The sequence below is a fragment of the Elgaria multicarinata genome, chromosome 6, assembly GCF_023053635.1.
Source record: "Elgaria multicarinata webbii isolate HBS135686 ecotype San Diego chromosome 6, rElgMul1.1.pri, whole genome shotgun sequence".
NCBI lineage: Eukaryota > Metazoa > Chordata > Lepidosauria > Squamata > Anguidae > Elgaria > Elgaria multicarinata.
This window is the reverse complement of record NC_086176.1, coordinates 59,143,867-59,156,569: the sequence shown is the minus strand read 5'-3', so window position 1 is coordinate 59,156,569 and position 12,703 is coordinate 59,143,867. Positions and strand designations below refer to the sequence as shown.

At 42.4% G+C, this 12,703-nt stretch overlaps 1 protein-coding gene across 3 annotated transcripts in view; it reads right to left on the bottom strand.

Annotated features, from left to right (window-relative positions):
- The window catches only part of MARCHF3 (membrane associated ring-CH-type finger 3), a 135,737-nt gene that overhangs the window by 30,702 nt on the left and 92,332 nt on the right, over positions 1–12,703 (bottom strand). For 2 of the 3 annotated variants that reach the window (XM_063129467.1, XM_063129468.1), the window contains one exon: positions 10,333–10,537. In XM_063129467.1, coding sequence (XP_062985537.1) covers positions 10,333–10,537 — 205 coding nt within the window. Of the gene's footprint in view, positions 1–10,332; positions 12,610–12,703 lie in introns of all 3 variants that reach the window. The other variant, XM_063129469.1, reaches the window with a different exon arrangement.

The window sequence follows — 12,703 nt, the reverse complement described above, 5'->3', positions numbered from 1 at the left end:
AAATCATAGGTAAATTAAATGACCGTTTTGTGGCCATTTTGAATATTCAACCCCTGATTGGGCCAATCAGGAGTTGCTATATGAGATCCAAACCCAGACACTGTAGTTTAATCATGGGTTAAACAACCCACAATTAGTAGTTAGATTAACTGTGGGCTGCTTAACCCATGATTAACTTACAGTGTCCAGGTTTCTGAAGTCACACAGCAATCCCTGACTGGGGTTTGAATATTCACAAAGCCTGCAGAATTAACCCATGATATGCCACTGTTTCATGTGAACAGCCCCATAGTAACAATAAAAGGAAAAGTGATTTTAGCATCATTAATGAAAACCTTTTCTTGACCTCTTTGCCATGAAAGTACATGATGTTGCACTGTAGTGTTGGTTGTTGTTTAAAAAAATAACTGTGACCTGATGGAAAGTTACAGAGCTGTTTAAGTTTTTTGAATCACCTGTAACGGTAGAATAGATTGCAACCATGCTCCAAGGTATCATGGTTGTCTACTGGCCGACAAGCCATACATATAGAAGGCAATCGTAGGATTGGATCCAGACTTACTCACAGAGTAGACTCATTGAAATCAACAGGACTTAAGATAGATTGGATTTCATTGGGTGTGCTCTAAGTGTGATTAAGTTAGAATCAACTCCATTGGCCTGCTTTGCCCCATCACAGAGGAGAAATAAGCCACGGTAGCTTATTTCCCCTCCCCAAATGTGCCAGTCTCATGCCAGGGAGGGGGAGATTAGCATAATTACCCACAGCAGGGCAGCTTGTTGTGTTGTGTGAACCCAGCTGGGGTGGCTTGTTGCTGTGGATAATATATACATTGTATATGGATGTTCCTGTCCCCCCGTAAAACAAAGCTACCTTCATCCCCTCAGCAATCCCCTGTGCATAATGGAAATACTGAAATGCATGTGTCATGCATGAGCTTTACAGCTGTTTTCACTGCAACGTAAAACCCAGGAACTGGGTTGCTTCCTATTGCCCTACTGTACTGTAGATCTTGAGGCACAGGTTATCAGGGCTGGCTGGTTTTATACACATAGTGCAGCTAATTCGGCTTTTTCAAGCTGTTTATTCTAGTTGGACATCAGAATTTTTATTCTGTTCTAATGTCCCTCAGTACTGTCCTTTCTGATCTTTAGAATGAGCTTTTAAAAGAAAAAGAAAGGAAAAGATAAATCTTTCAGGACAGCCTCTAACCACATCGTGTAATGAAGTTATCCCCTCTTTGGCTGCAACAGGCTCAATTGCCAGCTCTTGTCTCCTTTAGCTCTTAAAGCCAATGGGCCATTTCGTCTTGTTGATTACAAGCCTAAAATCCTTTTCCTTCTAGCCTTGACAGTGATCTCTTTGTGAACTGTGTCAAAGAGCATCTGGGCCTTCTGTTTCAGTAACAGGATACCAACTTCCTGCTTCAACGAACAGCAGAAGGGTAGGATGCACAAAAAGAATCTCAAAGGACAAAAAGGAAGACAGTTCAAAGCTCAATATGGAAAATAGTCAGATGATATTCATATTTCAGTACAAGGCTTCAGAAAGTTTTAAATTACCAAGCACCCTCATCTTAATCCTTTCATGCCTGAAGTTGTTGTTCTTTCCCTAGCGCTGACTTCGCAGCTGCCAAGTGATGGGTACAACACGAAAGAGTCCTGTCCAATGCATCGTTACAGTCTTGGTCCAAAGTTATGCAGGGCTCAGAGACGGGGCAGCATCCGACACTGCTTCTGTGTCTCTACTGGCCTGGTTCCATCACGCTCGCAGGACCCATCGCAAGCACAAGAAGAACTAGTGGTTCCTAAAGGAACCCTGGAAATGAACAGGAACATTTGTTTCTAGAATGGGACAGATTAGTGGAGCTCCCTTCTGCAGCCTCTGCTGACCTGCACTATTCTGGAAACTAGTGGTTCTCCTTGTCTCCTGTTGCTCTAGGAATCGCTAAGTACCCCTTTCACTAGCGGTAGGTTCCGCCAACACATGAGAAGTATTAGATGATGTTTAGCATGAGCACTGGAGCATCTCTATGCTTTTGTATACAGCATCATTAACTATGAATTCTACTAGCTTACAGTAGCATTCCCAGCTTTTAAAACAGTATATACGGTAGCTGTTTATGATCCAGTAAGCGGTAACAGAAATCTTCCTTAAAAGAACACAGTAGCAACCTATGAAGAATTGAACACTGGAAATATAAATCCAAAAGCAAATTCACATCCAGATTCCTCATATGAAGATGACACCTAAAGTATAATCCACAAAACACTCACCCTATACTGTCTACTAAAATCTGTCAGAATACTCCTAACACAATGGGTGGGTTTGCATGTCACGCTAAGCCACCCTACAAATAAAGCATGGTGGGTGGGTTGTTCACAGAACAACTCACAGTATGCCTGACAGATGATCGGGATTGCCTTGGCTTGTTCTCCTGCTCCTTCCCCCTTAGACCTCCAGCCCCAGGCATCTTTGCAGCAGAACCCCTCTTGTTTACTCATACTGGTCCCCTCCCCACTCCAATTATTACCTCTTTTCGTTCCCTGGCTCCCCACCTATTTTTTCAGTGCTTTGGAAGAACACAAATGTTGTTGTTGTTGTTGTTGTTATTTCCTGTTCCTTTGCAAGTGCTCAGGAGCACACTTTCACCTGTCTGATATGTATAGCCTTCCCTTGTCAATTTCCTTGTATGTTTCAGTTGTCAAAGGGAGCACTGAAGTAAGAGAAGTAGGTGCACAAAAAGGGGGAGGGGAAATATCTCCCATTTGGCAATGTAATCCTCTTGCTTTTAAGTGATGAACTGACACTTCTCAGTGTTCTCCTCCCATTCAAGACTTCCCTAAGTCTCCAGCAACTCCAGAAAGGGTAGATATTGGCTCTCTCCTTTTGGCGGCCCTTTTCGGAGCATTTTCTACTGTAATTACCACAATAAGTGCTCTGAAAATGAGCCACAAAAAGGCAGGGAGCCATTATGCCCCTTTCTAGACTTGCTGGAGACCCGGGGAAGTGTTGAAAAGGTGGAGGGCACTGAGAAGTATCAGTTCAATGCTTAAAAGTGAGAAGATTATGTTGCCAAGTGGGAGATATTGCTCACCCGCTTTTCGGCACTCCCTTTGACAACTGAAACATACAAAGAAATTGACAAGGCAAGGCTACACAGATTGGACGAGTGAAAGTGCACTCCTGTGCACTTGTGAACGAATAGGAAAAATAATGCTTTAAAAACCCCATTTACGTACTCCCAAATGTAAAAAACACACACCAGGTGGTGAACAAATTATGGTCCCTTCAAAGTGCCGTTGTTTAGGCATAGGGAGGAGGGGCAGTCACTTGTGTGGGAGGCAGGAGGCAGCACTGGTGAGATCATGAAGAACAGCATGTGCTTTTTTGCCACCCTTGCTGAGCAGCCTGTAACTAATCCCAGCAACTCATGATAAAAGCGCTCTCCTGGGGCATGACTACACCTAAGGGTGTAGAGAGAGGGAGGGGGGAGGATTGTGGACTTACCTGCTTCCATAATCTTCCCCCAGCATCTTGATGGCTGCGCAATATTCCAGAAGGGAAAAGGAATGTCACAGCCACCCTTTCCCCCACCTAGAATGGAGATGGAGCACAATTGTGCTCCAGCGTGTGTAAGGTTTCTTTAAAAAAACCACACACCTTGCAACTGCTCCCCATCCCTACCCCAATGGGCACAGACTGCCCCTGCACAGCTCCGTGCCCATTTCCAGAACCCCGCTACTCATGGGGAAGAAGGGATGATCTGGGAGCAGCAGCCACACCACCCTGTCCTGGGACTGGAACTGCGGAAATATCAGGAAATCCACGGTCCCAGATATTCCAGGGAAAGTCCCTGGTTGCTCCGGGATCCCCTGTGCATCATATGGATGCACAGGTATGACCTGGAGATGACCCTAGGATATAGGCATGGTGTAGACATGCCCCTGGTTTCGTTTGACACAACAACCCACTGAGGGTATGAACAACCTTACAAGAAGCCATAGGTTCTCAGGGTGGTTCATTCACGAAAATTAAGCCACCCTGCATGGCTGGCTGCCTATGGTGGGTTGTCATGTCGTGTGAACCCAGTCAATCAGTTAAGGTTCTTTTAGAGCCTCTCTAGAAGTTCTTTTGCACTTCTCTTGCACTTCTCACAAGAAGCAGTGATGTAGAAATAGACTTCTATTTCTTACTCCGTTTTCTTTTATTCAGAGGGCACAAGCAATACACTCTGTAACACCACATGTTTCTGTTTTGTTCCTATTCAACTCATTATTTTTATGTTTGGTACTTCACACTGTGTTTTGGATGTATTTCCATATACAATGCTTCAAGAGCAGCAGTATTAAGGTAAGAGAAGACGAAAAGAAGAAACATTTCTCTGCAAACCATTTTATCTGCAGTGCCCAGTATCTTCCCTAGACAAGCTCTTCAAAGGAAAAAAAGATGCAGGACACATGAGTTGAGTACAGCCAGGGCCTGGGATAGATAAGAAGGGTAAACCATATGGAAGAAAGCTTGTAAAGTAATAGCTTCATTAACCCTTGTAGCATATGGGATTAGTTGGAAGAACTAAGTGGTGGTATTGTTGTTGTTGTTGTTGTTGTTGTTGTTGTTGTTATTATTATTATTATTATTATTATTAGCAGCAGCAGCAGCAGCAGCAGCATATACTAGTATAAAACCCATGTTGCCATTGGTGCAAGTAGTCTGAGGGTGAAACATACTGTTCTTTGAGTCCCATTATATCAGTCCTCCAGAATCTGTATGGAGGTTACTTTCCTTCAGCACAACTCAGGACTTTTGGCCCTTGCTTCCTCACACCCATCACCACTGAACATTTGCTTCTTCCCTTCAAGCCTACCTCCTTCCCTCTTTCCCCACATTTTAAAGCCTGGCTTTTCCTAGGGCCGCTTCTTTTCCTCCTCTGCCGCCTCAGAATGTTCGCTGCCACCTGTACCACCATCCCCGCCGCCAACATGACAGCTCCAAGAGTGGGGTGGGGAAACATACTGTTTGGTTATTAAACTCAAGCTTTGAACTTCTTTGAACTTTAGATTTTTTCTGCAAGTCTATACTGCTCAAGCTTCAGATTTTTAAAAAATGAGCAAAATCGGTCTGGTAGATCTTGAGTAATAAGCCTTACACTACTACATTCTTAAACAGAAAGTTGGCACTTGGTCCAAGAATACTTCATGGTTATCTGTCTATGCACATTCTGAAACAACTGCCACATGACATACAAACATGAGATATAAATCTGTCCTTCGTTTTAGTTCAACGGTAGCTATATAATAACACTGTAATCCTTTTGAACAGAAAATATAGACTCACCCTAACCTTTGCTATGTTACTGGGTTTTTGAAAAACCAGCTCTTTCCTGCACCAGCAAAATTATTGCACTGTTTATTATACAGCGAACAAGAATGGACATGAATTTACTGGCATTACTAGTGTAGTTCAAACGTAAAAACAAATTGTGTTTTGATCCTGGCTTCTGATTCTGGTTTGAAGGGAAACCACAAACCATAATTTGTTGGCTTAGAGAAAGCATCAAACTATGATTTGCCCAAACTAGAAAAAGAAGGAGGGAATCACTGTGTGTGAGGGGAAAGAGCACAAGGGCCTGAGGCTCATCCAGTTGCATGTACATGATGCCAAACCATGGTTTGGCATTACATATGAAACAGCTCAGTGACTTCTTTTCCCCCAGATGGGGCCCAAAAGACAGCCAAACACTACACAGCCATTGATGCATCAGAACCAGTGATGATTAAGAGATAAAAGTGTGCAGTTTTCTCAATGGATGGGGAGATTAGTGAAGTGCAATTTATTATAAAAAAAATTCTGTAGCTTTTTGCAGGAGTAAATAAAGCATACACAATATTTAGTGCACACTCCAACATTTAGTTGCTTTTACACTAAAATAAAAACAGGCGCATCTTCAAAACATTTATTCACTATGTCACTTATTTCACATTTTTATAACTGCTATTGTGAGGACAGAATCTACTTTCTACTATTTAGTTAAAAACTCTTCAGCCTGAAGGAAACAAGTCTCTTATATTGCTCATACAATTCTTATCTATGGCACTGTGGTCTTCTAACAGGAATGAGAAATGAGAAAATCTAATCTCTCCCACTAAGGCCAAAAAGAAAAAAAGAAAGAGAAAAATGTGCCTCTTTATCAAAAGGAAGATCAAAAAAACATCATGCAAACCCTTGCATCAGAATTTTCATTCTCTGGCTTCCATTTCCTCACAATTATAAAGCATTTAGTCAACCTCACAACTTCGCTCTTGGATTATTGTCCCACAAGTTAAAAAGATCCAAGACTAGAATATGAAATAATGTAGGAGAATGTATAATAACTGCCCAAAGTTTAAAAAGCCATGTTGTATGTTTGCTTCAGTAAATGGGATCAATGTATGCTGTGATAAGAGGAAAATGGAGAGGAGGAAGCCATAAAGTAAAGCCTGCAGCCCACCTGTTTTGTAAGATGAATGAGGTATGAAACCACTTCAGAGTCAAGGCTGACAGAGCCACAAATCCACATTCTCCACAAAGAAAATCCAAACCTACTTCAGGGAAGGAAGAAAAGCCATAGAGAGGTCAGAAGCTTAGCAAGGTAAGCAGGTCACACAAGGCTTCTTCTCTGACAAATGAAAGCCGTATCCAATGGAAATTGGTGTACTCTCCAATGTCATCAGTCAGATACACTATAGCAGGGGTAAGCAACCTGGTACCCTCTGGATGTTTTGGATGACAACTCCCATACTCCCTGATTTACCATGCTGGCTGGGGTTTATGGGAGTTGTCCAAAATTTCTGGAGAGCACCAGGTTGCCTACTCCAGTACTATAGTAGAACTCACCAGTACAGAGTTCGTACAAGTGATGGCAAGCTCTATTAGTCTTTGTCAACCGGATCCCCTCCAGATGTGTTGGACTACAACTCCCATCACCCTCAGCCAGCATGGCCAATGGCTATGCTGACTGGGAATGATGGGAGCTGCAGTCCAACATATTTGAAGGGCACTAGTTTGAGGAAAGCTCCCCTCTCCATAGGCAGCCATGCTGTCGCCTCAGTTCTTACAGAGAACTGGGCAAGGGGTGGGGGGATCTGTAGAACTGTTCAGTGGCATTTCTGTTTGCACTTCTCCCCTATTAACCCTATTTAATATTTTATATACTTCCCATTTATATTCAAGCCTTATTTTAATGCCATTCTTCATGGCAACGTTTTCTGTGATCTACTGCACTTGGAACATACTTCAGGTTTAAATAAGGAAGCAATTCTTAAACTGCCAAACAAAGACTCATTGGGAAAGAAAGCTGGGAAATCAACAATTAAAAATAATTTCTCGTAACATGAACTGTACTGTGTTCCTAAATTTGCTTACTACTAGTTCTCATGTAAGCATATAAACAGAAATAATTTTATTGCTCCTTTCTTCCTCTGGTTGAAAGAAACATTCAGTTCACCATAGAATTATCAAACAGCAAAGCTTCTCCAGTTCTGGGTTAGCTTTTAATATCAACTTATTCAGTTACTATTAATTCTCAAGAAATGTCACATTCCAGTTGTGCCAAGAACATTTTCAGGAGCAACAAATCCCAAAGGTGAAACTGAAATAAATTGGGCCCTACAATCTATTTACTCAGCAGAATCTGAGTAAATAGATTCAGTTATTTATCAGTATTTATTTATTGATATAATTACAAATGTTTGGTTGATTTTTGCTTTTGATTTGTAAATACATGTTCATGATGCTGAAGCCTTATTATCCAGATCTAATGGCTCTCCCAAATCTAAAGCCAAAATCAATTTGTTAGCCCACAGAGTGCCACAACACTTTGTTCAATCTAATTGCATCAGAACAAACTTCCCTGAGGAAGAGAAGCAGCAGCAGCCAATAAGACAAGCTGCCCTTCTTTGCCAGACTGAGTTGCTGTTGTTTTCACTAGCTGGGCTGGCCTCTCCTCACTCCTTATAGTGACCATCAGAACAAACTGCCTTGTGAAGAAGGAGTAGCAGGACCATTTGCTCTGGGGTGTGTGTGTGTGTGTATCAGTATCAGTCACCTGGACTCCTCTAAACCTTTCCTGCCACAGCAGGAGTGGTGAGCTGCCAGCAGGCCCCATCCTGTAAGGCCAGCAACTTCCAGCAGCACTAGAACCACTGCCCGGAAGTGTGGGTTAGCAGGCTGTTTCTTAGAAGCCTGTTTTTTAAAAAAATCTGAGCAGCCTGTGGTAGCAGGTCCATCTGCTCTGGGTATGGTGGTGTCATTTCGACCTTCCACCAGAGCCTTACTTTCCATGGAGGGAGTGATGAGAGGCTGACAGATTTCTGTGAGGTTGAATATCCAGCATTGCAGCCACTTCTGAGAGGATGTTTCCATTGTTAGGAGCCAACCAAACACATAACTAAGATGTAGTGTCTGAATTTTCTATCTTCCTCTTCTCTCCCAGTCCCTTTTCCTTTTGTATATTTTAGACTGAGAGCCTGAGCACCGGAACTGTGTTATTATTGATCTTCATAAGTGGCTCTGGGAGCCTTTTTTAGCTGAAGAGTGGGGCTACTGGAAGGTTGCATTGCCTGACTTCTAGAAAGAACATAATGGCAAGGGGAAGAGCAATTTGGCCCCAGCCACTGGTCAGAAAAGGACAAGCTTCAGAAAGCTTGCTTCTTCTTCACAGTCAAAAAGGAGAATAGGCTACAGCCCCAGATACCCTTGGACTGTAAAATCTGAAGGGAAGCACACTCTGGCCATCCATTGGCTGGGGGATTATGCAGGACCAGCCCTACTATTAGGCAAAGGTAGTCACCACAGGCAGCAGATGCTAGGGTGTGTGTGTGTGTCAGCAGTGATAGCCCCGAACAAGTCCATCAGAGCTCCCTCCTCAACATGGATAGGATCAGTCTGCACAAATAATTCCTCATGGGTAAATGCTGCAAAGAAGGGGTGGGATGTACTCGTAGGATATACTGCATCCTATAGGAATTATTTAGCTCCAGCCTCAGCTCAGTTCTTTGGGTTTGGGAGGCCCATGACTTCAGCACTGTGCATAGTATCTGAATTCGCAAAGAGTGAACTACTCAAGCATTCCTACTTGCTGGGTCAGACCCCATGTCCATCTAGTCTAGCATTCGATGCATAGCAGCATGGATTTTGTTTGCTCTATTTACTGATTAAAAATAAATGGTTCCTTTAAAGTCAGTTCTGTTCTTTAGGGGCATTATGTACCTTGACTTGCTGGGGAGGCATTTGCTGTTCTGCCTCAGGCTGCAAAATGGTCTTACTGCAGAGTGTAAGATGCGGCATTGCTGATGACAATGAAAGAGGAAAAATGTACTTCTAAAACTGTTAGTTTATGGCTAATTAATACTATTTGTTATGCAGCAGTAAGAGTGAACAAAAATTACCATTCTTTTAGCATCTCGATGAAAATAAGTATTTTGTTATCCATTACTGAAGAGGTGCTGGTGTCAGTGCAAGGAGCCTTCCACAATCGGACATATAATGCCCACATTATGATTGATGAAAGTTATTTTTATGTTGTCAGGTTTGGAACAAGCTTTTTCTATCTAATGGAAAAATAATATCTTACTCCAAATTCTCATCATCACTACTTCATGTTCAAATTCTAAAAAAAGAGATGACCTGTAGTATCATATTGCAAAAGGGAAAAAAGCTATTGTGGCAGCTAAGGGAGTATATTGTTATTCTACATACAATCTCATTTATTTAAACATGCATCCACAACCAGCAAGTCTCAAATTGTATGCAGTTAGAAGGAACAATTGACATACATGTATATTATATATTAATATACCAACATATTATACACTAACATATTAATATGGCAACAGATACACCAATGTATTTAAAAATCCTAAAATAGCAAACGCAAAGCTGTCTGTGGAATGGTTTTAAAAAATTAATTGTTGATCTATGTTTACAATCCACACTAATCCTTTTTTCTAGTGTTCTGCAGATTTGCTTCTTTTCAAGAGCTCTCTACAAAATCAAAGAGTATCATATGTGCACTAAACATTCTTTGGTGAAGGCAAATAAAAGTATACAGAAGCCCACAAAGAAGCCAAACCATCAGTCCCACTTTTCTCACTCATGTTCTTTGCTGGAAAATGAAAGTTTTAATTACTGCTACCCTCTTGCTGCCCTCCTGCCCTGCACCCCCTGCTTCTAAACACCCCAAATGCATAGCTTTTCTTTTGCTTCATCGAAGCTGCAAAGCTGTTGTGATCTGGGTGTAAAAACAGACATAATTAAAGCTAAGCTTTTGAGGACATGCCCCATTTACTGACCTCAACCAACGGCCTCGGTTTGCGCTCTACTGCAAACCTGAAGTGGCAGAGTTCACAGTAAGTGGTATTCGAAGAGGACAGCCAGTGCTCCAGGCAGCTGCGATGAATAGTCCCCAGGGTTCCTGTACATTCGCAGGGGGAAAGCAGGTCTTCTTGACTGCTGCCTTCGTGGCAAATCCTGCACATTGGTCGGTCATTGAAAGGACTACAAGACAAGAAAGAAGTGTTGTGGGTTAGTATTGAAGTCATGGGGTGCAGGAAACCTGAACGAATCCCACAGCCCAACTCATTTCCACACAATAACCGACTTCCAAATTAACCACAACATATAAACTATGGTAGCAGAAGAACAGTTAGTGAAGAAGTTCCATCATTCAGAAGATTCAATCAAGCCAGCCATGCCCCATATCACATAATGAGGAAAGTCCTCAAGTTCTACTAGTTAGCCTAACCTGAGCCAACATTCCTTCTGAATTAAAGAAATGAGTTACCAACTCTGTAATGGATTTTGAAGCATAACCTAACTGAGGAAGGGAAGCTTATTTACACTAGGCTGTGACAGTTTCACACCTCCACAATCTTCAGGATTGATCAAGCACAAAACTTTGAAATTGTGCATCCTTCACTTTCCATGACTTTCTCTCAATGTAGATGATAGATCACTTCTGTCTTCTGCACTTCCAGGACAGCGGGACAACAGCCTGGTGATTTGGTTATCTGCTGACACTTGTTTTGCTTATTCCTTGAATCTTGTGCCTATTAGTACCTCCTGATTTTCCTCGACTTTCTGCACCTTTTCCAGCCTATCCTCCCTGTGATCTGCTCCCAAGTCCTACCTGTTCCTGATTTTACAGACTTTGGCTACACACTTTGGCCCAGTTCAGACATAATGAACTTAGTATGATAAACCATGGCTTCTTACCTCAAAGATGGAAAACCTCTGGCATTTTGTCTACCAGAAAGACTCTTCTGGCCAATGGGATAATTATCTGCTCAGAGATAACAGTGACACTTCCACTGTAGAGCACCACTCACCCTCCCAATTGGGTGGAAGAGTGCTCCTCTGGGTTGGGGCAGCTTCGGTGTCTCTGGATGCTCCTCCACCCTATGCCTTGGTTGTGGTGGCTTTGCCTGCCCCATGTCCTCTGCAATGGGGGAAGGTGAAGAATGGGAAAAGCTAATTCTCAGCTGAGGCTTCTCCAAATGGCACTTCAGCTATGAGAACTTTGCCTTTCCCATTTGCAGAAGATGTGGATCAGGCTAAGCCAATTCACAGCCAAAGTGCTGACTGGAGAAAATCCAACCAGCACTTTGGCCAGGGAATGGATGATGTCAGCAGGTCTAAACTCACCCGCTAGCATCAGCAGTGTGACCCTGCCCACATATAATCATGGAGGGTTGATAATCTATCCCCCACCCCTCCAATTAAGTTTCCAAACGCTGGCTTATAAGATCAAGAACTAGCATTGTGCCTGTGCATGCCCTCCTCCCTTCCCTCTTGCAATACTTCCAGGGTTTGTTAAACCACCATTTCCTTACGGCTGAACCAAGAAACTCTGACATCAAACCAGGAACAAACTATGTTAAACTGTGGTTTAACAAATTCAAGAAGCACTGAATTAATGTGCAAGACAGAAGGGAGGAAGGAAAGTGGAGAGAGGAAGTATGCAAGCACAAGACTCATTCTCATCCTGATGAACCATGATTTATTGGACCAAGATTATTATGGGAAGCAGGGGAGGCCAAAGTCTTGGGTGGTAAGGGAATCCTTTATCATAGAGATGGGCAACTTGTGGCCCTCCAAATGTTGCTGGAGGGCCAATTGGTCATGATGGCTAGGGCTGCTTGGACCTGCAGTCCCAACAACGAGGACTGCATGTTGCTCACTTCTGCTTTATGGCCACAACTTGTTGCACTGAACTAGATAATTTTTAAAAAGAAAGAAAATTGCTTTGTTCCCACACCATAAAACAATTGGAACACAACAGGTCTGATTCAACCCTTCAAATGACAAGGCACGGAGTATGTGTGTATATATTTTCATATTTCTGTCCCAGCATGTATATTAATTTTCTTCCTTAAACATGACAGTGAGCTAGTTATTGCTCAGGGACTCTGCTGAAAATCAAAATTATTCTTTAGTCAACTGGCTTATTCAGAATCTCAGATTTACGCCAATTAACAACACCTTAGCAATTTTATCCTGCTCTGCCTATCTTAAATATTTCCATTTAGAGCCAGTATGGTGTAGTGTAGCATTCCCAAACTTGGTGCCCCCTAAATGACCATTTATTAATTTATTACATTTATATACTGCCCCATAGCCGAAGCTCTCTGGGCAGTTTTAAAAAGTTAAAAACAGTGAACATTA